The sequence below is a fragment of the Pogoniulus pusillus genome, chromosome 4 (genome assembly GCF_015220805.1).
Source record: "Pogoniulus pusillus isolate bPogPus1 chromosome 4, bPogPus1.pri, whole genome shotgun sequence".
NCBI lineage: Eukaryota > Metazoa > Chordata > Aves > Piciformes > Lybiidae > Pogoniulus > Pogoniulus pusillus.
In genome coordinates, this window is record NC_087267.1 from 9,130,145 (window position 1) to 9,157,757 (window position 27,613).

General features: G+C 38.6%; 1 protein-coding gene across 1 annotated transcript in view; it reads right to left on the reverse strand.

The window, feature by feature from the left end:
- Positions 1 to 27,613, reverse strand: part of ZNF277 (zinc finger protein 277) — a 57,738-nt gene that overhangs the window by 17,275 nt on the left and 12,850 nt on the right. Inside the window, exons 2-6 of the mRNA XM_064142123.1 lie at positions 19,199 to 19,394; positions 15,831 to 15,919; positions 13,822 to 13,904; positions 1,712 to 1,803; positions 241 to 351 (exon numbers count right to left, since the gene is read on the reverse strand). Of these exons, the coding sequence (XP_063998193.1) occupies positions 241 to 351; positions 1,712 to 1,803; positions 13,822 to 13,904; positions 15,831 to 15,919; positions 19,199 to 19,394 (571 nt within the window). The remainder of the gene's footprint in view (positions 1 to 240; positions 352 to 1,711; positions 1,804 to 13,821; positions 13,905 to 15,830; positions 15,920 to 19,198; positions 19,395 to 27,613) is intronic.

Consider the following 27,613-nt stretch of genomic DNA (forward strand, 5'->3'; position numbering starts at 1 on the left):
GCCTGTAATCTAGTTCTTCTCACCAAAACATTCTAGCTAGCTTCAAACTAGCACATCAAGAAACAGCTTTAAACAAGTCAATTAAAAGCCTGCTAAGAGAACTCACATTAAACACACATTTTCTCTTTGTTTCTTCTTAAACAACCATGGATGTTGAATTAATTCTAATCCAATTTATTTCCAAGGTTAAAAAAAATTACCTGAGACCATTTCAAAGTAACAAGACAAAACACTACTTACTTGTCGAGCTTCTCCTGTAATACAGCCAAAAACTCACTGCAATTCACAATGTTATCTGGCAACCCAATGTTAAAAGCATGCTCTCTTGCCATGTGATTGAGAAGGATGGATCTGCAAACGATGTTCAAAAAGAACATTACATATTTAGAGACAGATGAGAATTATTCAAATAGTGACTAAAGTTTAACAATTGCTCTAAAAATTCATAAAAGCCAATACATTAAATGAACAATAAACAGTGTTGTTGCCACTACTAGAAAAAAACATTGCTACTTTATTGAACACTGGAAGTTTACAATTTCAGCTCTGCTGAACGTTCAGTGACATTTCAACTGCCTAATAATCCTTGTACATGAAATAATCTTTTAAACAAAAATTATAACACAGTTTGTTTTGACCCTCACTGTTAGCAAAGCTCATTTATTAACTCGAATAAGCAAATCACATTTCACATAACTGTTTGAAGAAACATTCCAAGAAGCTATTTGTCAGTTTTCTTTATGCTTGTTAGCAGAGAAGGTGTTGGATGTGATATGCTTTACATCGATATTGCTTCCTGCAGCATTAGCAACACAACAGCACTCCCAAGTATGGATGAACAAACAATGGATGTTCCCATAAGATATTTTCTGATAGATATACATACTGGTTCATTCTTTGGCTGCCCAGTATCTTTACAGACCTTAACTTCTGCTTTTGGGGTCTAAATATCCAAGAATTGACACTGCTAAGCCTTGCTTTTACCACAATTCTGGCATGATTTTCAAACGTTGTGCTCTACCTGTTAGATCCAAAAGTAAGTAGAGGATGATGTTCTTGGCAAGTGAAATGATGCAACTTTCACTATACCAGGCAGTACAGAGAATAGGACACTCACACAACACTGGAATGATGTCTATTGACATGAATCTGGGTTCTTCATCCTTCTTAGAGTGTCAGAACTACCTATGCAAGTATTAAGAGACAAGACTCAGTCTCTTCAGCTGAAACTGATTACTATGTATAAAGAAAGTTTTTTTTCAGAACAAGCACTTGATTGCAATTGCTGCTTGCACTTGACAGATGCTACAACGCACTCTAATTTTCCTCTCTTCAGTTGAACTTCAAATTCACAGTGGTTCAGTAAGGCTGAGATATGAAAATGTCTAACTGGACAGCCTTATTAGCATAAACAGCATTCCTTCCTACTAACACAACTGTTCAAAAATTCACTCTTTACACCGTTTCAGTTCCTAATTCCAGCTTCCTGTGCAGTATAAAAAAAGGTACTTGAAAAAATAAGGGATTGAGAACAAAGTCTATTTAAAATGGCACTGTATTTGAAAGAAATACTTGAACTGTACCTTAAAATTAATTCTATTGTCTGAGTCCTACCATCAGGCACTAACTGGTTCAATGACATTAAAACCATAGACAAAGGCAGAGCAGATATGAAAAAACAAACCAAAAGCAAACAAGTCAATAAACAAACCTGTTTCCTGTGAATTCTTGATCACAGAACATACACATGCTACGAAAACTTGTGTCATATCTCTCTCGTTGTTGCTGTTCAAGAATGTCTCTCTACAAAGAGAAGCAGATGGAGTTATTTAGATAAGAAATAATCATTCCACCACATAAACTTATTACACCTCTTCACCCTTACTGGTAACAATGAACATATAGCATTGAAATGTGCTGCTAATACAAACCAGATGTTAGTATTTTTTGGTGTGAGTGTTTTCAAAAGGTATTATGTGTTCCAGTGAAGTTCCAGTAAAATTCTAATAATATACAAGGTGCATGGAAAGAAATACAATCTGCAGTGAGATTGTATGCAGCTCTTTAAATGATTCTGTGCTCAACATCAGTTTATTGTTTCAGCTCATAGTTCAGATTTACCCAGTGGAATGAGAAACTCAATTTTACATGGCTAACTGCAAGCAATCTAGAAGACTTTTTCAAAGTAAGGGACTCATAATGAGGGACTCTTCTGCAAGGAGCTATGGCATGCAAAAAAGTCAGAGAAAAAGAGAAGCTAACTGCCTTTACCACTGGTCTTGTTCAAAGCAGACCATCAGGCCAGGCTAGACACTTTCAAACACTTCAGCACAATTTTCCTAAGAATAACAAAATTGGGCAGCAGGTGATTTTCTCTGCTGCTGTAACAGCAGCTGTTTAGTTATACTGTGGAGTTAGTACACACTTCAGATGGAAAGGCCATAATCATCTGGGACACAGGAGAATCTGTGTTTGGATTAAAATTTTTTCATCTCAGCATTACACTACCTTGCACTTCTGTTTTAAGTACTGCTAACTGGTAAAGGATTTTTTTCCCTGTCAATGTAGAGGTGTTACTGCCTGCTTCCTGACATTCAGAGATCCTTTCTGAATTTCTTAGGGGATTTTCTCAATCTCTTTATCTCCTTAAAGCCTGCAACAGTGGAGCTTTGTGTTTCTCATTTACTTCTTTAGTAACTCTTTTGTATGGACAAAGGTCCAAATTCCACAAAAAGTAGACAAGAAACAGAAAAAAAATGAAAGAAAAAAATCCCAAATAAAAGGAGAGGAAGGCTCACCATTACAGGCTCAAATATATCTTGCAGCATGTATGTACCACATGAGATCCTGCTGCCCACAGGCTGATACTGAGCAAATAAGCGTGCTGCTGGTTTCTTTCCAGCAAGAAGTGCATGCTGTACCCAGTGAGAGGCAATGGGATGAAAATGATGCCTGCTGGAGAGTGCAGGAGCATACGACACCTGAGTACATTTGGCCTAGATCCAGCAGCTGCTGTGGGGCATAAACGCATCTTGCCATAGCCTGTTCTAGTACCCCTATCCAACCACATAATTTGGGAGTTGTAGCTGTTGCACACCAGCTAAGGGTGTGTACTCTGAAAATGAAGAACCTGGGGCTTTTTGTCTGCTTTGGTACTACAAGGTGTACATTTTCTGCTGGAGTTGTGCTTAGCAGTACCTGCTCAAATTCCAGGCCATATCCACTCATGTCCTTCTGCATTATGCAAAACATCAACTAATAGAGATATAAATTCCTACTCTTCAGGGTTGGCTCCTGAAAGAGATAAATAGAGCATAACACATCTTGTGAAAGCCCTTCAGCAGAGATGCACTTAAGTAAGGATATCTGTCTGCTTTGCTTGGGCAGTGAACGTTCCACAGCATGTCAGTAAGAACTGGGCCTTTCTCTGACTGTCACTTCACTCAGCAGCACATCTGACACGGTTTAGCTAACTCTGAATTTGAAGACATTTGACTGTAGTTCATATACTTTGAAAAACGCATTAGAACCAATCTAAAAGAAAATCAAAAGGTATCAGATACAATCCAAACATTAAGATAGCATGAGTTTAAGCACTCCACCCTCCCATTAACTTTATTCCAAAGTGGCTTCCTAACTGTGCTGTACTAGGAGAGTAAAAAATATTCTGCAATATTTGGCTGCCTAACTCCAGATTCTCATTTCATACAGATTGCTTGCTGGAGTCCTGGTGTGCTGCTACTCCCAGTTATGCCTGAAGGGGAAGAAGAAGCATACTGCATACTCCAGGCAGACAGTGATCCTGTGGCGCTACTCTCTCACCCTTCCTATTTGCCCCTACATCAGCATGCTCAGCATCTGAGAAGCTGTGGCTAACCCAGTATCATGGCTTTTATCAATTTCCTCAACTCAGTTTAAAGGTAGATCCTCATTTTATCAAATGTTGGCATCGTTTGCTGCTACAGAGAACCTGCCAGTGAGCAAATCTGCTACTTGCACAGGGGAGGAATTAAAAGCACTTCTTCAAGTCAAGTACACTGAAAGCAAGAGGTCTGCAATTCTTCTCTGCAGGCACTCCCGAACACTGTTCATTCTGCCTCTGCTCCACTGCTGAGACTACAAAGGGAAAATAGCAGTTGCAATAGTTTGCATAAAATAAAATTGTAACAACTTGCAAAAAACTTTGGAACTTTTTCTGAGTGAGGACTTTCATCTGGTGATGGAAGTCAAGCTTAAACTGACTTGCCTTGCAGTTCAAGGCAAGGTTGGACGTGGCACTTGGTGCCATGGTCTAGCCTTGAGCTCTGTGGTAAAGGGTTGGACTTGATGATCTGTGAGGTCTCTTCCAACCCTGATGATACTGTGATACTGTGATGTTATGAGGAAGAAATTGAGTAATTTACTTTTGTACCTCCAACAGTTTCCAACCTGTTGGAACTGTTGAGGTGGCTGACATTAATTCATGGTTGATACTATGATAAAAAAACCCCAAGAACATTTCAGCCATGAATATTTTCCCAAACCTGTTAATGATACTGTGTCATATCAAAGTGTCAGAGAATGAGAGAGGCAGTCACTTGAGCAAAAAGTAAGCAGATAACAAAATATATCAAAATTAGTTTTCTTTTTCCATAATGAATAAAAGAATTGAGCACAGGCAGAAAAGGTAATCCAAAACACTACAAAAGTAAATGAACCAAATGCCATATCTTGCTGTCAGGGGAATATTCTACAATTTCATTACAGCTTGTTAAATAATTCTGACCCCTTCTCTCCTAATCTTTTTTGAGATATTGGGACAGCTATTTTGTCCTCCACTCTTTCAGCCATATTCGATGATTTTCTAACCCCTCCCTCTGAAATCCATTACTTCACCGACTACTGTCAAATGAGTTGTGAAACAATCATTGACAGAACACAAATCCCCACTGATAGAAAGCAGAACTGAAATTACAAGAGGCTTTTAGTCTAAACTCTTCATCCTCACAAGCCCCAAGAAGATCAACCAGGTATGGTCAAAAATAAGTATTGCCAGATGACAAATTCATGGAAGTACATTTTTAGAGAGAACCTAGCTCAAATAAGCAGAAGGTGTCTGTGGCAGTGAGTAGCTTCCCATAGAATAGCTTTAGGAAAATTCTACAGTACATAAGTGGTTGATCAGCTTCGAAGATGGCAAGTGGAAGGTAGATATTACCCAGCATATTCAGAGGAAACAAAACTGTAGCTGCTTTGCAGGAATACTTAAGGTATCCAGCCAAATAAAATACAGTTTTAATTCAGTTGTCTTTTTCTGTCCACAAAACCCCTCTCTTTTACAGCTGTTAGTCATACATTTTCAACTATAGAGGTGATCTGCCACTAAAAAAAAATCCAATCAAATTACAAAATTACTGTGTATTCTGTGTTCTAACTTATAAAACAAACAAAATAAAAATGGTAGGGATGCACCAGCGTTTGCACCAGGATGTTCATCTTTAAACATACCACCACACTAAGCTGCTAGTGAAAAAGAAGTTTGATTGCTTGCATGGCAGTTTGTAATCTGGAGTCTAGAAAAATGCCCCCTGCACAATTATGATGCTCAGTTTAAGGCTGTGAGGAGCTCAGACTTTCTTGTAGGAGGCAGTAATTTAAAATGTACATGAAAAACAAACTTGTGTCTTTTCCTCTTCTAGGAAGCAATATTTTGGAAGAAATAACCCTTTTTTTTTTCTCTCCCCCCCCTCAAGTACTTCAGCACCATGCATCAGGAAGAATTCACACTGGCAATCAGTAAAAGATGAAAAATGCATGCTTGCAGCTAGTAGGCACTTTCCCCTAGTAATTACTTCATCTCTGGGCTGTAGTTAAGAGACACTCGAGACACAAAATACCTTCAAAAGGTAACACTGAAAACAACTCCACTGAATGCCAGAAAATACGGACTCCAGGACAGCAGGTGTTACGGCACATTAGACTTGTTGGTGTGGCAATTTCTACTAACCTTCTCTTTAACAGTGTATCCCAGGTGCTAAATTGTCTTTATTGCTGTCCCACCACTGTTTTTTTTTCTAATTATATATTCCTTTACTAACAATAATTCACACAGCTATTTAAACACATGGCTTGGATCACTAAGAGAGAACAGTGATTCAGAATCAGCACAAGCCCTACACAAGTATTGAGCACTGCAGAAGTACTCAGCACAAGCTCTGCTGCTTTTAATTCCAACCTGAAGAAAAAAAAAATGTGGTAAAAATTTTGGTGCTTTTTTTTTTCCCCCCAGCTACATCAGTTGACCCATCAAAAAAAAAAACAACCCAAAACCTACTTCTCCCTCCATACCCTGTCTTTTTTTAAGTACTGCACTTCTGATACATAAGAAATAAAGGTGAAAAGTACCACCTTACCTCTAAGATAGAGGCAGATTGCAGTGCAGTTTGGGACAAGGTCATGCAATGACTCTGACTGCAGTAAGACCTGAATTTATCATTCCTCAGTCCAGGAATCCACTTATGCATTGGAGGATTTTGCAGTTGTCTGCAAAAATGAGCTAACTGCAGTATGTGTCTTTTTTTGCAGGACGTTCAGGATTAAAAAACAAAAAGAAAAAAAAAATACTGCCATAAGCTCTGACAAGGCCCAAAGTTTCTCATCCAAAGACTTAAGGATGCAAATAGTCTCAACTTGTATTTCACTATTAGGCATGATTAAGGCAAGAGTATATTGCAGCTCGGAGGTTTTGTTGACACCTGCCTTGCCAGTTCTGGTCCTTCACTGTAATTCTTTCTGGTCAAGAGACTAGAAAAATAGCATTCTCTACAAACAATCCCTTAAAAGAAGTTGGAATGAATGTTTTTTATAAATGGTGCTATGTCCTCTGGGGAGGTAATTTGCTCAAAGATGTTCTTTTGAAGAGGAAACTTCATAAATGCTACATGTGCAGGGCTCAAAACATCTGAATGCTCAATCACACTGTTATGGAGTGTGTGATCACAGTCCACATTGCTTCTGTTGTGAAAATAAACTCATCAATACTACTGAAATCAAATGGTCTGCATGAGAAATAAGGTATTACTACAGACAGCAATGTGGGTGTGAATTAGGATCTAAATAATAGGGACTTTACAAGAAGAATATGTATTTTATCAAGCCTTGTAGGTGATCTCTCAAACACACAGTATGTATCTTTAGTTGTAGTTTCTTCCAATTTAAATGAGTTACACTTCCCTGCTGAGCACTCATCTCACAGAAACTATTGCTATAGGCAAAGCAAGAAAGTGAAACAGATTCTGATTTATAAAAAAAAAACAAAACAATATCATGGTGACAGACCACAACATGAAGCTGGCAGTAAAGCAAACCAGACCAGGACTGGTGACACTTGAGTTCCTATACAGTTTCTAAAAACTTGCCAAGCATACTATTTGACAATTACATACAGCATTAGGATAAACTACTCTTAGATTGTGTGTGTAGCTAATAGGAGAAATATTTACATGGTGTGCTACTTTGAAGCAAGCTAGAAAGTTTTGGTGAGAAGAACTAGATCATAGGCTGTGAAAGGAAAACAGTGGTGATGTCTACTTCCCTCACCGTCTTGCTGAAGAAGAAAACAAAAACATTAGATAACACTCTCACCATTTTTGTCTCACTCTCCAGCTGGGCTCTGCCTGAGCTGCATCTCCTTAACCTCACCTTCCATTTGGACTAACCCACCTGTGCTTTATAACCTCTTGGCTAAACCTCTATTCTTCTTTAGGACTGGGGTAAGGTTTAGAGGGGCAGGGGGAAGGTGCAGGGGTGGTTGAGAGCCCCTCCTGGGGACTCAGGTTTCTGGGAGGGGAGTAGTGTTTTCTTTTCATTTGTATATTTCTGTCTATAACTGTCTATACTGTAAATATCTGCTTGTATATTGTGCTAGCTGTAAATAGCTTCATTTATACTCCCAGAGCTGACTGAGACTAGTCTGGGTGATTTCTAGAGTGTGTGGGGGCGGGTAACACCCAAACCATCACACATGGTATCAGAAACTTCATACCTGCCCAAAGATCTGCAACCTTAGCTGTATATTGATAGCATGTCTCCTAACTTCTCTATCCAGCTTCTCCTTACTGATCACTGCATTCAGTCCTCCCATTTGAAAAAAATACTCTCTTGTTTCTTTTGTACAGAAAAAAACCACCTTCCAATTCTGTAATCATTGCCATGTCCTCTTCAATGTTATTTCAAGAAGAGTGCCTTTTCTTTAATATCATCAGAGATGCTTGCTGGAGATGCCCTTCAGGAAACAGTTTAGCTGTAATGTGCATGGAAATACAACAAAATTGTCAGGATGGGATGTCCAGTCTGGAGAACACTCAACACTTCTGAAGTCAAGCTGTCACACCATCTGATATACATATGTTTGCTGACTACTTTGTTTACTTGTTCCTTTCATCCAGTGAATGTGGAAATTCATACATAGTTCAGAAATGTCACAAACAAAGCCCCACTGGCTAGATAGGTTGTCTACAGGTTGACTCCAGGGCAAATGGCCTCCTAAGCTGGCAGGGACTGGTATAGTCCCCCTGTAATACCAGACAAAGTAGTAAGTGACCTGCTGAGCCACTTGGATTATCACAAGTCCATGGGATCAGATGGGACCAGCACCATCCTAGGGTGCTGAGAGAGCTGGCAGATGAGCTGGCCAAGCTGCTCTCCATCATTTATCAACAGTCCTGGCTCACCGGACTGGCAGGTTTGTATGATCCCATTTGTCATAAACTGAGACAAGGTTCAAGAAAGTTGAAGGAGGAATTGAGGTGCTAGTCTGCTTTAATTAGCAGCATTAGAGGTGCTTGCAGAGGATTTAGTAATGTCAGCATATTAGTGTCAAGATTTGAAATTCTGTCGGTCCTTCTTGGACCTATATTCCTTCTTGAAATGGGCTGCCTAGGGAGGTGGTGGAGTCACAGTCCTTGGAGGTGTTCAAGAAAAGACTTAGTGCCATGGTCTGGTTGATTGGACAGGGCTGAGTCCTAGGTTGGACTGGATGATCTTGGAGGTCTCTTCCAACCTGCTTGGTTCTACAATTCTTTGCCTGTGTTTGGTATTTAATTGCTATTCTCAAGCACCTTGAAGTGTTTGAAGACTTGTCAAACTAATGGTCAGAAATCCACTTAACTAATTCCAGAATGAGTCTTGGGTTTGAATACATCAACTTTTAACCCCTTTTTGCCCTTTTTTGGTCTCAGTTCTTTCTTTGTTTTGAATGCATTTCACTAACAGTTCTGACATAATTAACCTTTCCTGCAAAGATTGAAGCCCTGCATATTGGAAGTGTTACTCTCTTCTCTGTGTTTGGTCACCTCCTACATTGAGGAACAGATCTCTGCTTTTCTTTGCCATTTTTTCTAATGTATTTGGGGGCAGGGGGAAGTTGGGTTTCACTGTTTTTGTTTTACTGTGTTAGCCTGTCTCCATCTTGGTTTGGTTGTTTTAGTTCAAACAAACTTCACCTTTCTCCTGCTTCAGCTTGCCAGCCTGTGGCACATGTCTGCTGTAATTTCAAGCCTCTTTTTCTTTTCATACATCTTTTCACAATTACTTGATTTTCATCATGTCATTCCCTTTTTTTTATTGACTTCGCCTTGAACTCAGCAGACTAGGTTGAGGTTAAGCATAATATGCGCAGGAGGAAAAGAAAATATCCCTGTTCTAAGAGGCAACTTGATATACAAAACAAAAGTAAAAGTCAGGAGAATGCAACTCAGGAGTTTAACAGTAAATATTTAACACCCATGTAATAGTCCTGAGACTTCAGCCATTTCATTATAATGCTAGTTAAGTTTTAATTAGGTCTTTGTACTCATTTAATCTGCTTAAGATCTGTGATTCAGCAGATATTACAGCTTGTTCTCTTTCCTACATCTTTTTCCCCTCACTACCACTGTTCTCTTCCCAAATACCTGTTTTTCCAGTCTGTCATAACTCTTATTTCTCTTTGGCTTTTTTCTTTTCACTGTCATTTCAAACCTAGGTTAAATCTTCCTCACTTAGCTGGCAAGCTGATGTCCTAAGATGCTCCTTCTCTTCTCTTCTCTTCTCTTCTCTTCTCTTCTCTTCTCTTCTCTTCTCTTCTCTTCTCTTCTCTTCTCTTCTCTTCTCTTCTCTTCTCTTCTCTTCTCTTCTCTTCTCTTCTCTTCTCTTCTCTTCTCTTCTCTTCTCTTCTCTTCTCTTCTCTTCTCTTCTCTTCTCTGTCGTGTCTCCAGCCCTATGACAATATTCTTAAACATTCCCTATTTTGTCACTATTCCATAGCTATATATTCCTCATCAGAAGATGTCAACCAATGTCTGCACCTTATACTCAGCTGAAAATATATATGAAAATGATCCCCTGGCCATCCTGTAGGTGCTGTGTGATTGCACTCAAGATGACCTGTTGCTTGACCTTGCCTGGCACCGAGGTCAGGTGTCTAGGAAGCTGGCACAGCAATCCCCCTTCCATTTTTGGTGAAGACTGCTCTTCAGGGTCAATTTACTGGGAGGATAGGGAACCTCTCCACCTAAAACTACCATTTATATGACAGGAGAATAGATACGACAGCAGGACAAGATCAAGGTTGTGGTAGGAAGTGTGTATTCTCAAACAAAAATTTTGAGGTTTTTGTCTTTTCTTAGAAAAATCTTAAAGATAAGCCCAAGTGGTTGATACTGACACTGACCCTCCTACTACTTCTCAAGTTTTGCTGCCACGACTTTTTTGGCTGGTAATGTTTCACAACTGCAAATTCTTTGTCAAGACAGTGCTTTTCCAAAAGTCTGTATCTATTTTGTATTTCATAGCCTTGTCAGCTGTTTCAGCAAGCTGTGTTCTCTAACCTAGTTCAGGCTCATTCCTTAGCCTCTCTCAATACATCATAGTCACCATAATGTCTCTGCACGACATCCACCTTGGCTGGCTCCCCTGCTGCAATACAGCCTCAAATACTCCTTACTTGAGTTTCAATACTGCAAAATTAAATGCTTCATCTAGCACATTTTAAAGACAACATTTGTCCTTGGTGTTGGAGGCAGCAGTGAGGATTCAAAGGCTGCAGAAAAATCACCAAAAATTGTATAGTTCTGGTCTTTATTCTGTGCAACTCTAACGAGTCCATTTGCCAGCTTGGTCTTAATTACTGGGCTTGCCTGGAGGTAAAAGACTTTGCAAAGCACAATAGCTATTTAACTTGCAAGTCAACACTCAGATTGCAGCAAGAGGAAATAAAAAAAATAAACAGACTGTATTGCTGCAACTAAACTCCATCAGCCCCAAACTACAGCTGCAGCTTGATTTCATAAAATCCTGTAATAACTGAAGATACAATTCTGATACTTAAACCAGAGTCTATTTTGCACCATAGTAAGTACCTCTTTCTTTTCTAATTTAATTACTCTGTAAATAAAATCAGCACCTGCTTTGGGTTAAATCCTGCACTCTTTTCTGAATTTGAGGAAGCATCTATTTGCAGAGATGAGATGGCTTACCTGCCAAAAGACTACACTCTCTTGACACTGGCAGTGGAGAGAAGCCCTTGTTGTAATAGGATTGAATAGCACAGAACACCACAAAAACAGAAACATATGCCCTTAAAAAACCACCCAACAGAACTACAGTCCAATGTGTAACAGTCAGGAGTTACATTACAATAGATACAAAAATATTAGCTGCATGCTCAATCACAACCCTCTCTCCTTAAAGCCACAAACAACGTTGGGAGAGGAACATCATTATGACACTGCATGTCATTCATGACCTCAAAGGGATTATAGAAAACTGGAAAGGTACAAAGAAGTGCAATGATGGACAGTGAAGAATCACCAAATAGACAGCATCTTCAGCCTCAAATCACTGAATCCTTGCAGTTTCTAAAGACCTTTTGAGAGAAGGTAGTCCAACCTCTGTGTCCAAGCAGGGCAACCCAGGTCTGTGTCTAGTTGCGTTTTGAGTATCTTGACAGATGAAGACTTCACAACCTCTCTGGGCAACTTCTACTGTTTGGCCACCCTCACATTTTTCTGTTTTTTATGGAATTTTCTGATTTTTAATTCATGCCCACTACCACTCATTCTGTTTGTGGGCTCTACCGAGAAATAAATGAGTCTTCTCTTCATTCCCTTGAAGTATTTATACACACTGATACTATCCCTCCTGAGCCTTGTCTTCCAGGCTTAAAAGATCAAGCTCACTCAGCTTCTCCTTGTATGAAGGATATTACAATCCCTTAAATCATCTCCAAGCTGGACTTGCTCAAATATGTCTGTAGCTGGTACTAAGAAACACAGTTCTGGACCCAAAACTCCACATGTATCTCACTAGTGCTGAGCAGAGGGAAAGAATCGCTTCCTTTCACCTGCTACTAACACTCCTCCTAAAACAATCCAAGATGCTGGTTTGCCACAAGGGTGCATTTCAGTACATGACTAACAAAAGACATAATGTAAGGTAGATAAATCAGGAGACAAATCAGTTTGAATAAGATTGAGGGAAAACTGTTCACTACCTCTTCTAATAAAAAACCCAGCCAGACGAGAGATTCAAAAGGACCAAACAGATGGTTCTTTACAAGCCTGCAGTTAAGCTGTGCAACTTACTGCTGCAAAAAGCTGTGGATATTTAAGGTTTTGTGGGCTCAGGATTGGAGGTTCATGAAGAAGACTTGTACATACTCCATGGGTTCTAAGGATTTGCTAGTCAAGTGCTGTGAGCAGCAGTACATTACTTCAGTCATGAAACTGAAATAGCAGTCAAAGAGTAGTTGAACCAAACGCATTTTGCTTATGAATGCTTATGATTTAAGATGTCTTTAGTTGCATGCTGTGTATATACAGACTTGTAATAGAAACATAACAGAAGAAACAGTGTAACAAGGAGTTAAAAGACTTCTTAATAATTCCTATGACACAGCTGCTAACAGGAAACTGAAGCACAATGACCACTCTAACACCTCACAGTGCTGATGAGTTGCCAGTAGAAGACCCTGTATCCTAATACAGACTGGCCACAAAGCTGTGATGTATTATGTAATATTCATTTTTAGGTTAGCCCAATAGCAAAACCAGACTACAGATTTCATACAAGAAAACACCACCAAAAAACCCAGTGGTCAGCAACCAGGACTAAGACATTATGGAAGGCTGAAGTCAGCAAGAGCTTCACGTGAAGCACTGCACATATGAGAGGTCTGTCCAAAGTACTTTGTTGCTATCATCAAGCAAGAAGCAGAACAGCTCATGCAAAGTCAACAACTGGCATTTCTTCTCCTTTGCATCTCATGGAAACAATACCACAGAGCCTTCCACCACTCATGCACCATGGTGCTTATGAGCATGCAAGTGTGACTTAATGACATCTGGGTAAGAGAGGGTGAATGCACAAAACCAACTTGCTTCAAGATTTTCTAAATAAGTAACACCTTCCCTTTCCCCAGAATCACACACTGAGTTTTATACTGCTGATTTCCTTACATGTACACTATTACACAAAAGACAGCTTATCAGTGTATTGTAGATTCTTTCAAGAAGAAAAAAAGCTCAGCACACAGTCCTCCTTTCAGCTCTGGGCATATTTTCCACCTATGTGAACACTGACATTCAACCTGTAAATTTATTCCAAAGGAAAATCTAAAAATAAGGAGTTTATGTATGCCTCTGCAGCATCTAGGGAAATAAGCTTAAAAACACCCAAACAAAATCATGTAAAAAGCCCTAGAATTTTGCAGTCTAGTAAAAAATACTATCATTTTAAAAATGCAAAATAAGTTCCACTATGGAACTGCTTATCTCAAAAAATGGAAGAACAGTAATTTCTTACCAGTTTCTTTTGTTGAAGCTGTTCTCTAAGTAATCTGTCTTCTGGTAAAACATCACATAGAAGAAAATAATTGTCCTGCTCTTCTGTTAAGATTAGAAAGTGAGGGTAAGGGATGGGAAATTGCAGCTGCTTTTAGTATTTTTAGCACATCATTTGCTAATCCTTTAGAATGTGTTAAAAATGTGAGATTTTTTTTTAATCTAGAGAAGTAAGATATTTCAGCTTCATAATTTAATCAAATATGCTTAAATATTTGTATATACATGTTTGTAAGAGCTTTATATAATTTATATTGCAGTACACAACTAAAACTCTGGCATAGGTTTCCCCACTACAGGCTTTATTAATTTTATCATGGTTCTTCTAGAGACATAAAGCAATTCTAATTATTGGCAGTGGTTTCAGTATAAAGTCAGCATGAAAGAAACATCAAATCACCCTTAATTTTATCTTGCATATAGGGTTTCCAGTTATCTCCCTAAATAACTGTCAGTTTTCAGTAGTCGACATCATTTGGCATACTCTTACCCTGACCAATCTCACCACCTTTTACCATCAGATCTCATTCCATCTGTTGATATGCACCACAAGCATTTAGTAACACACTTTGAGACTTACCTAATTTGCATTTCTACTTACATGTTTTATCCACATGTTATGTTTACTATTTTTTTCTACTTGAGTTCACATCCAATTTAATAATAGAACAAATCTTATTCAAATAATCTTAAAATTACTCAGCACGTAAGAAAATACAAAAATACAAAAATACTTTACATTTGAACATTACTCAGCAAGGGTTATGTGGTTGGTCAAGTGACCATTAAGTCTTTTACAGTTTAAACTTGCTAGATTTCAGTCATTCCTATCTTCTCATACAGAAGCCTGAGTGAAGTAAGACAAAACTCTGTGATCACTAAGCTATCAAATTTGAAGGAGCTAGCCTTTAAAATGAATGAATTTGTTAAGAAATAGAGAACAAAGTATTCTTATTGTCCTTTTGAATGGCTACTAATGGTTTATAATTCTGGCAATCTCTGACATTCAAGCCCTTGATCTGCAATTTTCAAACCCAGTGGTAAAATTCAGAAGCAAAAACATACATACGTAAGAGAAAGACTACTATGAAGTTTGGGATGATTTCCATATTTCCTCAGATTATTACAAAAAAGAACTAGTTTGAATAATTGAAACAATTTATTTTCATCCATTTTGTACTCAGTTATCACTTTCCACCTATCTCTGACATTGGCCGCATGCATTTACTCCTCTCCTTTGAGTTCTCCACTGAGAATTAAAGACACAGGAAAGCCCTAATGTTTTCTTATCTGCATTTAAGTAAATGATATTTTTCTGTTAGATAAGGGGAGGACAAATGCAACAGCTACCTTGGAGAAGACACTGCCTTTGCACACTCATCACTGGCTTTATGATGGAATGTCCCTCTGCCAATGCAGCAGACCTGTCCTTGGGCTCTGTTGGAGCCCAGGAAATGGCAGTCTTTGTACTCCTATCATGAAGATACTGTCCTCTAATATGCTTGGGGCATCAAGCATTGTGGCAGGGGAAAGGAAGGGTGATTGTGGCCCTGATATCCAGGAAGAGTTAGCAGTATCAGTGTGGGTGGTGGACAGGGTGAGGTTGGAAAGGGCAGCTCAGTGGGAATGCTTCTTCAAATTTCTGGGAAGACTAATATTTTATGCAGTGGGTATCAGAGTTTCCCCAGTCTCGACAGAGACACTTCTAGGCCTTGGTTTGCAGCTGGCCTCAATTTGGCAGTGCAGTTAAGCATGTAATGTGCTCACCCTCGCGCCGCACAGTGAAGAAGCACGTGTTGCAATCCTTGGAAAAGGTAAGTTTAAATTATGTGGTTAAGAGTTAAAACTTTACTTCTGTGGTTTTCTGACCTAGTGTCAGATTACTTCACACTTGGCTGATCAAAGCAGCACTGTATGCCGAAAATTATCACATGGTTAGGCCAACAGAGAGTAAGCAAGCAGCACACTTACCTAATGGGGCTTGTGAATTTGTTCTTATCACACTGCAAAAGTCTGTGATGGGCTGTTCTGCAAACCTCTTCTTCCAGTACAAGATGTATCTTAAAAATGAAGGGAGATGATTAGTGAAAAAGGAAACATTAAAAAAAAAAGTTTAGTAAGCAGTTGATTTGCTCTCATTTAAAATCCTCTAAATTCATAAGATTGTTGTGCTTTAAAAAAAATCCTGTCTCTGTTTTTGCTTCCTTTAATTCAGCTGTCTAGTTCATTAAATTCATTCAACTTCATTAAAATTGTGTTTAACTACCCAGTCAAAGTGAAGAGCTCAGTAAGACAGATTTGCATTATTAAGTTTTACATAAACACGGTGACCTATTCACATCTTCAAACCAAAGTGTCACTCAGATGCATTTTTACTCAAAAGATATGCTATGGAGTACTCTCAAATTCCCACAATATGTGCTCCACGTTTTGCAAGACGCAGGCAGGAATCTGAAACTCAGTGAAAATGCCAACTTGTTAAAAGTGAGGTTTTGGCAGGTCTCCTGTGGAGATACAGTGAAAGCTGTAGCTTGACAGACAACTAGAAAGACAGGAAAATGAAGTCCCCAAACACCTGGGACTAGGAGAGCAGACAGAATAAGGAAAGCCCTAAACACATCTTGAAGGTTTAACCCATCAGCTACAGTTGTTTAAAAATATTCTTGTACTATCATTGTTTGTATTACAGCATCAATGTAATGCAACTGAGAACAGGTTTCCACTGAACTAGAAGCTACTTTCTAAGAAGTCATCACTTTCAATTATATGACAAAGGGAAACAAGCAAGCTCTGTGCTAGTAATTCAGAATGTTATTTAAAACAAAAAAAGAAAAAACAACCAAACAAAACCACCTGAAAATGTTTAAGTTGTGTTTATATTTACACATGTGACTTGTGCATGATATAAATCTTGAAAGACTTGGTAATGTAAAGGCTAACTATTCAACAATTGATTTCCATTGACATGTTGTTGTAGCAGGAAAAGAATCATAAAATATCAGACACTGTTATTATGAGGATGCCTCTAAATAGCTGTAACTTGTGCAACCTATTTAGTTGGCACAGCTAGCACATCCCATGGTGGTTCACATTACCTGTATTTACCATCTAACTTAACACAGGATAGCCAAGGAATACACATATATATATTTCTGCTAACTCTGACGTGGAGAGGATTAAACTCTGCTAACGGCACACAGCTGAGCACAGTGAAGTCAGCATGCATACATTTGGTGGCTCATTACATGCCAGTAAGAGAGAGACGAGCATCTTGTTGTCCCTTTATCTACTCCACTGTTTATAATTCACAATAAAACAGTTTTTCTGCTACACAGAATGGCATGTCTTCCATAATAAGTAATCCTTGAGTTTTTGGAACATAAATGTGCAAATGGAAGGATTTCAAGATTTATTCTGTCCCAAGGATTTCAAGATTTATTCTGTCCCATGCACCAAAATAAACGAATGCTCTTCAGATGAACTCACCTAAACATGAAGTCTGTTGGAAAGGGATTTCATATCATAAGACTCAGCCAAAAAATCAATGATCAAATAAGCCAATGTCATGTCATATTCCCGGGGAGACAGAACGAGTGATCAGTGTCCATGAGTGATCACATCCAATCATGCAGTGGAAGCTTATTCCCTTTATCTCTTCCCCTTGCTTTAATGCCAATTTATCTTGATTCTCCCAAGTTTAAAAAAAAAAAACATTGGCATTGCTCTTCTCTGCATTCAGCATTTCTTGTATTTCTGTCAAGAACTACTATTCCTGACTGTAACTCACTGCTAAGTATAATGCCCTCTCTGTGTTTTCATAGTTGTTTCCCTTTATTTTTCACACTTCAGATTATGCTTCCTTTTTTGTGCATAGCATTAGACTATTTTACTGATATTCAGTGGAGCAAATAAGAGGAGGCACACTTCAGAGTAACAACTCCATCATTTCACATCCCGAGGCCACTTTCTTTAAGAATTGGCTACCTTCCAATTGCAGTAGCAGCAAAAAGAATGTAAATGGGCATTTTCTGTAAAATGTGATTTTAAAATACATTTCTATTAACAAAGAATAATCCCCCAAGTGCACTTAAACTGGTGGTCCATGACTGAGCAGCTCTGATCCCTTTATTTATCTGAAGAAACTAGCATTATCTCCAGAGAACACTGCCTACTTTCAGCATAAAACCAAACAAAAATAAGTACCAATTTTCAGATTTAAGCAATGAAAAACTCATACATCTGGAAAAGGATTATTATGGCTGTCAATTCTCTTCTAAATTTCATCTTAATATTTTGTTTTCTTCTTAACATCTTGATAGACACAAGTTATTTGCTTTGACTCAGTAACTAATCACAGAAGACCTACCAGAAAGCTCTTTTTAGCCCATAAATCATCCAGATAACATTTACACGCTGCAACAGAACTGTGCACAAACTGGCAGGTACCATCAAGCCTACTGCCTGGCCCATATATTGTCACTGAGCACCTTGTCAGCTGGTGCCATGCCAGCTACTGGAGGAAGTTAGGAGAGGGAAAGCCAAACATGATCCTGCTGAGATGACCGATGACACAGCTGTAGGAGTCACAGGTTTATGTAGATTACAGTACTGTAAAATATAGTTAAGAATTAACTGTGATTTTTATGGGAAAATTCTGGCATCCTCAAAATAGGACAACTTAATTTCATCCCAGAATGTGAGAGAACCTGTACTGAGCATCCTCTGTGTACAATACACAGCTATACGATATTGTACAGCGGTAGAAATAGTCTTGTCCTATAGACACAAAACTCAAATTTAGGACAGTTGCTTATCTAGTATGTGCTTCATGAAATAAACAGCTTTCTGGTTTGTAGGCAATTTGTTCATTAGTGATAGGACCTGAGAAGTCCACAGAATATGTCAAAGAATGTCCACCACAGAGTGTGCTGTGCTGTATCATAGAATCAAGCAGGTTGGAAGAGACCTCCAAGATCATCCAGTCCAACCTAGCACCCAGCCCTGTCCAATCAACTAGACCATGGCACGAAGTGCCTCATCCAGTCTTTTTTTGAACACCCTCAGGGACAGCAACTCCACAACCTCCTTGGGCAGCCCATTCCAATAAGTTCCCAGGCCCCAGCAATATCTAGGGCCTGGGGAGTGGGAGAGTAACAGAAAAGTAACTTCACAATAAAAAGCCCATAAAAATGGAATACAAATTACCACACAACATCCTTATGTTTTTTTTCAAGTATTTTAAAAGCAAAATCTCTAGTTTTCTGAAGGTTTCTATAATATCTGCACACACACACACACACACACACACACACTATCATTTTAAACAAAATAATCTTTACCTTCTGAAATCCGCAACCAGTTTCACATCTGCTATGACAAGCTTGTGTTCAATAATCATGTGTTTCAGGAGCTGGTTTTGTTCTGCTAAGAGATAGCATTCTTCACAGAAAATACAAGGCACACCGGGAGAACTTGCTACAGCAGCAACACTGCAAGCTTCTGGTAGAGATAGAGGCTCCAAAATAGATTCTGTATCTAAAACAAATGAAAAATAGACGTTGAGTCAGTGAATAAATCTACATCACTTGGAGTACTTTTAGGTAATCCAAACCCATTTTGTTGGGTCCCAATTTTGTTGCACAGATCACCAAGCTGCTTACAGTCAGTGTCAGTTTGTAGTTTGAAGAATTATTACAACACATTTACTGAAAAAAGTAGAGCAACTTAATTTCCTTTGCAATTGCTGATGGCAGAACTAAGAACTCTGTCAGCCAGTTCAGCTGCACCCAGTAAGCAGTGCTTTACTTTACAGTGCTTTATATTCATTCCTAGTTTAGGTCATTTGCAATGACCTATTTAAACATTTAGATGTCCAAATAACGTCCTGTATGTCTTAAATAAATGAATTCCAAAAGGTAGGTGTGTATGGTAGGCATTGGTACCCAACATAGGCAGGGAGCAGGTAGTTATGTAACTTGAGTACTTGGGAATAGCAATTGTTTGAGCTGGAAGAACATAGCTGTTGATTTTTAATTGTAGTAGTGGACTGCTGAAAGGATAAACTAAGGTGAAGAGAGCAACTTAACTATAACTATTGGAGCAATGTGGCATCTGCAGAAGCTTATGCAATTTGTCTGAAAGGCACTTAAAAGAGGAGGTGAGGGGAAAAAGAATCATGAATATATCTTTGTACTCATCTAATGCAAAAAACACTGAACAAGAGAATGAATGCACAGAGCTGAACAAAGATGCACAGCCTTTAGCATAGCACTTAATGGACTAACACATAACACAGCTATCAAAATAGTACAAATACAGCTAAGTATATTATGGAAAGCTCTGCAAAAGTAGCTAATTTTGATTCTATATTTGGAGCAGAGTGGCCACAGGTACTGAAGAAGAGCTGTTAATTAAAGCGTAGCTAAAGGCTAACAGGGAAATAAAAACACTTAGATCGAGTTCTTGCTCCACCAGGACTCTCACACACAGAGACCCTTGAAAATGAGGGGAAAATAGTGAGCTTTCCTCTTAAAATGTGCTGACACAATGGTGACTTCACAGCTTCAGATTAAATATCCTTCGAGTGCAAGTGCCCTGACTGACAATGGCAAGAAGCCATTGTTTTTGTACAGTAGAGAAGTGTACAAAAAAAAAGAAAACAAACAGTAGTCACACAAATAGCATGGTCTTTCAGAAATATGAGGGTGAGGACTTTAAGTCACAGGCTCTTTACCCTGGAAAAGAGAAGACTGGGAAGGGATCTTATAAATGCGTAGAAACATCTAAAGGGCAGAGATCACCAGGATGGGGCTGGGCTCTTTTCAGTGATGTCCAGTGCAAGGACAAAGGGGCAATGAGCACAAACTAGGACACAGAAGGTTTCACTTGATCTGAATGAAAAATGTCCTTACTTTGAGGGTGACAAAACACCAGAAGGGGATGCCCAGAGAGCTAGTTGGAGTCTCCTTCTCTGGAGGCTTTCAAAACCCTCCAGGATGCATTTCTGTGTAACCTGATCTAGAGGTACCTGTGTTAGCAGGGAAGTTGGACTAGATCTCCAGAGATTCCTTCCAGCTTTCACCATTCTGTGATTCTGTGGCTATAGAAATACCTCAGTAAGCGTTTTATGACTTTTTTCTTTTCCTCTCCATTGATTTGTTTCTGTACTGTTTGAACTTACTTGTCTTACATCACCTGAAAAATCCTGCAGCAACATTTCATGTTCTCCTAATGGTCCTTCATTCCTTGTTGTCTTTGTTCAAGTTCTGGCTAGTTCTGCTGTACACTTCTCCATGTGCCAGGATGAGATATCTCAAAAACACTCAGCACAGATTTACCTCAGTCTCCACTTCTTTTTTATTTCTAGCATTTGGCTTGCTTTTAGGATCATTGAGTTAATGACTGAATTATCTTCAGTGACTTCTAAGTCTCAGAGAAGCTGTGAATCAGGTGTTGATGTGCAAGACAGTGGACATATTCTCAGTGTTCATTCCCATATGTGTTATTTTGCACTTATTAACATCAAATAGCACTTTTTTGGGTTGTTCATCCCCATATGTGTTATTCTGCACTTATTAACATTGAATAACACTTTTTTGTGTGTGTGTCCAGTTCACTGGACACGAAATTCTTCCGCACTGCTTCAACTGGCCTTCCTGCTTACCACTTGGGAAAAAGAAAAAAAGTATATTAACTGCAAAATTTATCACCTAACCTCCTCCTATTTGTCTCTGTGGTGAATAGCATGGTACTTAGCTGCCAGTGAAAACAGAGCCCTATAAAATCCATCCATTAAGTTTCTACCAAATCACCCCATAACCACTGGGTTTTCCTCTACCTAATGTAAACCCATCATGGCTGGTATGCAAACAGATGTCTCAGAAACTTCACAGAAAGGACACGGAACTCAGAACTATGAAAGCCCCTCTCTTCATTCACAGAACAGACAATTGTCACCATTTTCTTCAACCTTTAACAGGACAGACAAAATTTGGACTTTCAGAGCTAATTCAGTGCTAAAAAAATGTAGATCAGTAGAAAGAAGAGACTAGATGACTAGACTTTGAAAGCAAAGACTAAGAAGTATCCCCAGTTCTTCAGTTGGAAATCAAATGAATACTTTGAAGACACTTGACAATGAGATGGCATGGAAAATGGTATGGATTACACAAATTGCTTTCAAAGCTAGAGTAAGCATTATTTTTTATTGTAAGCACCCACAGGATACCTAATGCAATGGAACTGAGATCCCTGCACAGAAACTCTGTACACTTCTACAACAGTAATAATAATAACAAAATATCCTGTCTTTTATAGAAATTGTATGTCTTATTCTATTTTAAATGTAACAATACAGGCTCAAAATGGATTAATTCTCCTACTGTAACATTTTTAGTTTCAAATGTAATTATTCTTAACACAAAACTAATGTTAGTTTGCACATGAAGTAAACGTTACACCCACGCAGTTCTAACACCGATGACATCAGTACAGGCAATGTACCCTACATGCACAATCACACATGCAGTTATTACAAAGCAATATGTCATGCCATTTTATGATCAATACAGTAGATATACCAGAAAGGAAAGGCAGGAAAGACTTGGCATTTTAAGGTGAGTTGTAAAAGACAAAATTCTCAGAGATAATTTAGCCAGTGTAACAGCTTGCTGCCACCAAGAAGTGATGTCTTGTTATTCTCTCTCCACCTCATCCTGCCACTCCCCACCACCTGCTATTGCCCTTCTGCTTGTACTGGCTCCTGGGTTTGGCAAATCCTTTGATGAGTTGATTCAACTCTTTAACCAGATAGAATTACTCACTTCTTTCTGCTCAATAATATTGAAAATGCTCACAGCAGAGTCCACCAAGTACAGGAGCAAACTAAGAAGTGCACAGCAAGCAGCAGTAAGATGAAACAGAACCTTCTTCTTGTCATCTCAGCTTCCTCCTTTCTTCTCATCTTAAGAGACTAAGCTGTTTCATGCAATTTTACCATAAGGATGCCTTACAAAGTGTGCAAGGTTCCTTCAAAAGCATTACACACAAAGGAAAAGAAAATGCCAAGATTTTAGCACTGTGATTCTTAACAAGGACATCCAACACCAGTTGCAGTTTGTAAAACCTACTGTTTCCAGTGACAGGCATTTGAAACACACTCAAAGCAGTAACAGCTATTGAGATCAATTCTTCCTGGCTGCATATCTGAACTATGTGCTCTGACTAGACCTGTGGACACGTTGAGTATTGCTGCATAAATTACATTTTCCATCTGGAAAGGGGAAGTATTGGTGCTCAGATGAATGAAACAACTTCACTGCTACAACTCCTAACTCACATATCTTGGCCCTGGGCTGCAAGCCACAGCCATGACTGGAACACCAGAGCTCAGGGAGAGGCAGAACTCCTTCAGCAGGCAACCAGCAAGCTAAGTGAAGAATCTTCTAAATAAGTCTGAAGGGAATGCTGAAGGGAGGGGCACTCATATCCTTCTTTTTGAAGCTTTGTCACCAGATAAAAAGGAATGACAGTCATGAGACCAGAAGGAAAGGAGGCAAAAAAAGTCCAAATACAAGTGTTTTTAACTAGGGAAGAAAAATATCTAACACATTTTTAAAAGAGAAAGGATTTTATTATCAGCTGAAGAATACCTGAAAATTCAAGAATGCACATAGTCTGAGAAAGGAAATAATGAAAGAAGAATTCATGCAGATTGACTTAAGATACATATTCACAGGCTTCATGCCATTTTTTTTAGTTAGTGGCACAACAACAAGGTTTTAGGTTGATGTGTATATTATGTAAATATAGACATGTGGAGTATGTATTTATAAGCCCGCTGTTGGTAACACAAGGATAATGAAACAAAATAAGAACATCTGCTGGAATGTTAAGTGTCTTTATAATTAAATCCAGTAGTTGAATGGATCGATTAATTACCAACAACTTTGGATTATTATCTCATTAATACATCTGGCTAGTATTATGAGAAGATTAGCACAAGAACTTGCAATGATCCTAAACCAAAAATTGAACACCACGAAGATACACAGGCAAATAAAGGAATCCTAGCGATGAGTAAAAGACTGAGGTTTTTAGGCATGTGAAGAACAAAGGGGAGAATAAACGATAGAGAAACAACAGACACCTAGCAAACCTGGCACTCCACACTAAGAGTATAACAGATGCCAAATGGAAAACAGAAAGGCTGAGCATCCTCCCCTAGTCTTATGCTGACTGCATAGCAAAACCATTTAGTTATCAAAATGACCAAACTCCCAGATATGGTACATTAGGAAAAAAAACTTGATTCCTACAGTAATTCTGCACAAAACAGAGCTGCATTTAAAACTCTCAGGGAAACGAGCAGTTTGAAAGCTTTGTCTAGTATTCAAGGGTTTTTGAGCTGCAATGAAAAAGAGTATCGAGAAGTACCAGCCTCGCACTTGAAATACACACATGACAGCTTCCTTGTTTTGCTGCCTTGGCAATGCAGCATCTCTTTGTTGGCACAGCAGCATTCCCTAATTTGTGGTCATATTCTTGGAAGAGACTTTATACTGATTACAGGACTTTCCCTTTGTTTTCTGGAGTATAAAAGATGGATGACTAATCACTTGACAAATAAATAGTATTCAAAAGCAAATTTCAGAATAATGGAAATAAAATACCCTGTTGGTATCGTCACCAATACTACACATAAATATGTTCCTTGGTGAAAGAAGAATCAATGCACATAACCATTTCCTACCCCTGTATACTAAAGTGCTCAAGTACTTCTATTAAGCTGGATTGAATCTGAGTTCATGAGGAATTATTTAGCTATTATTTCTGCTTGTTAACACACTATGAATATTTAGTTAAAATGTCCATGTGCTGTAGGAGGCAACACATCCTGCAGCTTCCCCCAAGATCAGTCCGTCTCAGCCCTGCCTGGTTTTTCATTGAATGCAAATGAGCACTTCAAAAGAGTACTTAATCCTACAGCTAAACCTTGTCAGTTTTACAGAAACCGTACACATTTTGTAGCATCCACTGTCTGCGAATACAGAAATTTTATTCCAGTCGAATGACAGCTTTAACAAAAGCTTTGAGTTACCAAATCCTAATATCTCAGGACAGAGTTTCCACAGAGCAGGTGTCTGCTGGGAGCTGGAACTAACAGAAATACAACTGTGCTTAATAGCCATATTTAACAGGGCTGCTCTGTCGGGAAGCTTAGGATGTTGCAGTTTCATTAGCATTAACAAGTGTTGCTATGGGGACTGGAGCACAGGCATCAGAATACAAGTGAATATAAGGAGTGGAGAAGTGATTAATAAAAATGTGAGGTGCTGGAATTTTAATAAAACAAAACTAATGTGCTTGCCAATAAGATCATGTTTAAATAATAGACTACATTATTGCCCTGTTCACCAGCAGATATGTGCCAGTGCTTGTCATCTTTCTGCTTGAGCCCAGACGAGCCCCTTCAGCAATAAAAAACCAGAGCGAACCCACTCTTGCCACACTGAGAGTGGCACACATGCACACACATTCTCTAATGAAAGTGGCCATAAAAAGTACTCATAAATAACAATATTTAAGTGCTGATGTTAATATGTAATTTATAAATATTTAATACAATACAGGCAGGTTCTGTGCAAGCTCAGAGCCACACAATACCTTGTTCCTGGGTAAACAGCATAAACGTAGATTAGTGTAAATGCAGGATTTATTATCTTGGTCACAGACATGAAGTGCTTTATCTACTTCAGAATGAAATTTTGAATAACTTCATTACACTCTTCAGAGCTACTCTGATTTCTTATGATTGTTATTGAGAAAAAGTAGTATCATTTCTATTTACAGAATACCTACAGGGCAAAACGGTAGCACTGCAGGACAGCTGTGTCATACTCAAAAATACAAAGCCATTTCCTACTCTCAACCAAACTAGGAAAATGTCTTATCCTGCTTACTATATGACTGTATTTTTACACTCCCTGTCGAAAAATTGGAATTTAAAAACACATAACAGTAATTTCCACAAGTGACAACCCTTGTGACGATTAACAGCAGACCTGCTTTGCTTTTTCACTAAACAGTGAAGACTGTATGTTGGACTCTACTCACAGCAGGTATTTTCTTGATTTTAGCAATACCTTCAAAGTGTCTCTCTAGTCCTGACACATTCTCTCTCACCCACTTTTGCCAGTCAATACTCACTGATTCCTGTGAAGGTGCCTTAGGATTTACTCACGTTGCTTCCATCAGCTACACTGTGTCCCTTCCATACGAACTACACTGCAACTAGTACATGTTTTTTCTTGTTGCATTTCAGCACACTGGTCTTCCACACCTGTGGATACAGCCTCCATTCTAGACCCACTCTGCCTTCTCCTCCAGGATTACATTACCAGTCTTCCTCCTCTGAACACCTTCATCACTCAAATCCCCTTATGTGCATGATAGAAATCAGGAAACCAAGCTCATTTAAATGACTTCATGTGACTTTCCATAAAACCTAATTCTCATTTCCTTTTACCCCTCCCTGTGTTCCTGAAGTACACAGGTGGCACCCATATGAGTTACAGCACCATCAGTTTCCTTTCACGATGCAGCTCTTTCATTCCCAGAACACTTCTTTTTCTTTAGTTTTGTCATGTGATCTCCCCAAAGCCTTTCCTTTCCTGAATATTGGCTTTGGATTCAGTTTTCCTTGCTAACTCCATGGTTAGTTCTACAAACCTTTATTTGTGAAACATTTTACTTATGTGAATAATCTCACCCAGTTTTCTATGGGCTAATGACTTGTTATTCACCTCTGTGTATTTGGAAGATGAGAACTATAGACCATAAATACATGGAGGCTGTCTTAACATCCATAAAACTACACCCAAATACCCTTGTGCTTTTTAATGGAAAAGCAATAAAGCAAATCAAGGGCCTGATACTCAATACTCAGTGCTCTTCCTGCACAGTTTCTCCATATTCAAATGTTTAATTAACACCTCCCCTCGACATTTACATATCACTTAGACCTGTATGAACTATCATACTGATCTCCAGAGGAACAGGATACTTTAACAACAACAACAAAAAACCACAAACATATTTGAAGTAAACAGTAGTGACCTTGTCTTGTTTAGTGTTGTCCCACGATATGGAAAACACAAAGAGCTGAGATCCACATTATGTATTACAATCAGGGATTAAGAGATAATAATCAAACCTTGCCCTTTTATCTGGAAAGATTAGCAAGGTAATTATGTATCCTGAAACTCAGAACATTAGTTACAATGAAGAGGAATGAAATATCCAACAGAAGAATTTGAGATGGAAGGACAAAAGCGATCATTTAGGTTCTTCTTTTGTATTTGGCACCTAAAATCCAAATGAATAAAAATTACTATTTTTTTCTTGTTTAATTAGTGATTTAATACAGAGGCCTATCAAAGGTGTCATAATAAAGCATAAATAATGGTGTTTAAGACTAAATCTCAGCTATTTTTACATTAAAATTAACTACTTTAAAAAGAAGAGTACAATTTTGTGCCAAGCCCAACAAGACTGCCATTTAAAAGCTCTTAAAAATACACTCAGAAAGGTGTCACAAATACAGATGTGTATGTGTATTTAGTATTTATGTGTGTCACCATTGCCACTGTTCTGCTGACTCCTCTGAAAACACTAGAAAGCTGGAAACAGGCACAACTTCCATTTGCTGTGATTGTGACCTTAGCTGTTCTACAAAGGAGTCTCAACAGTGTGGC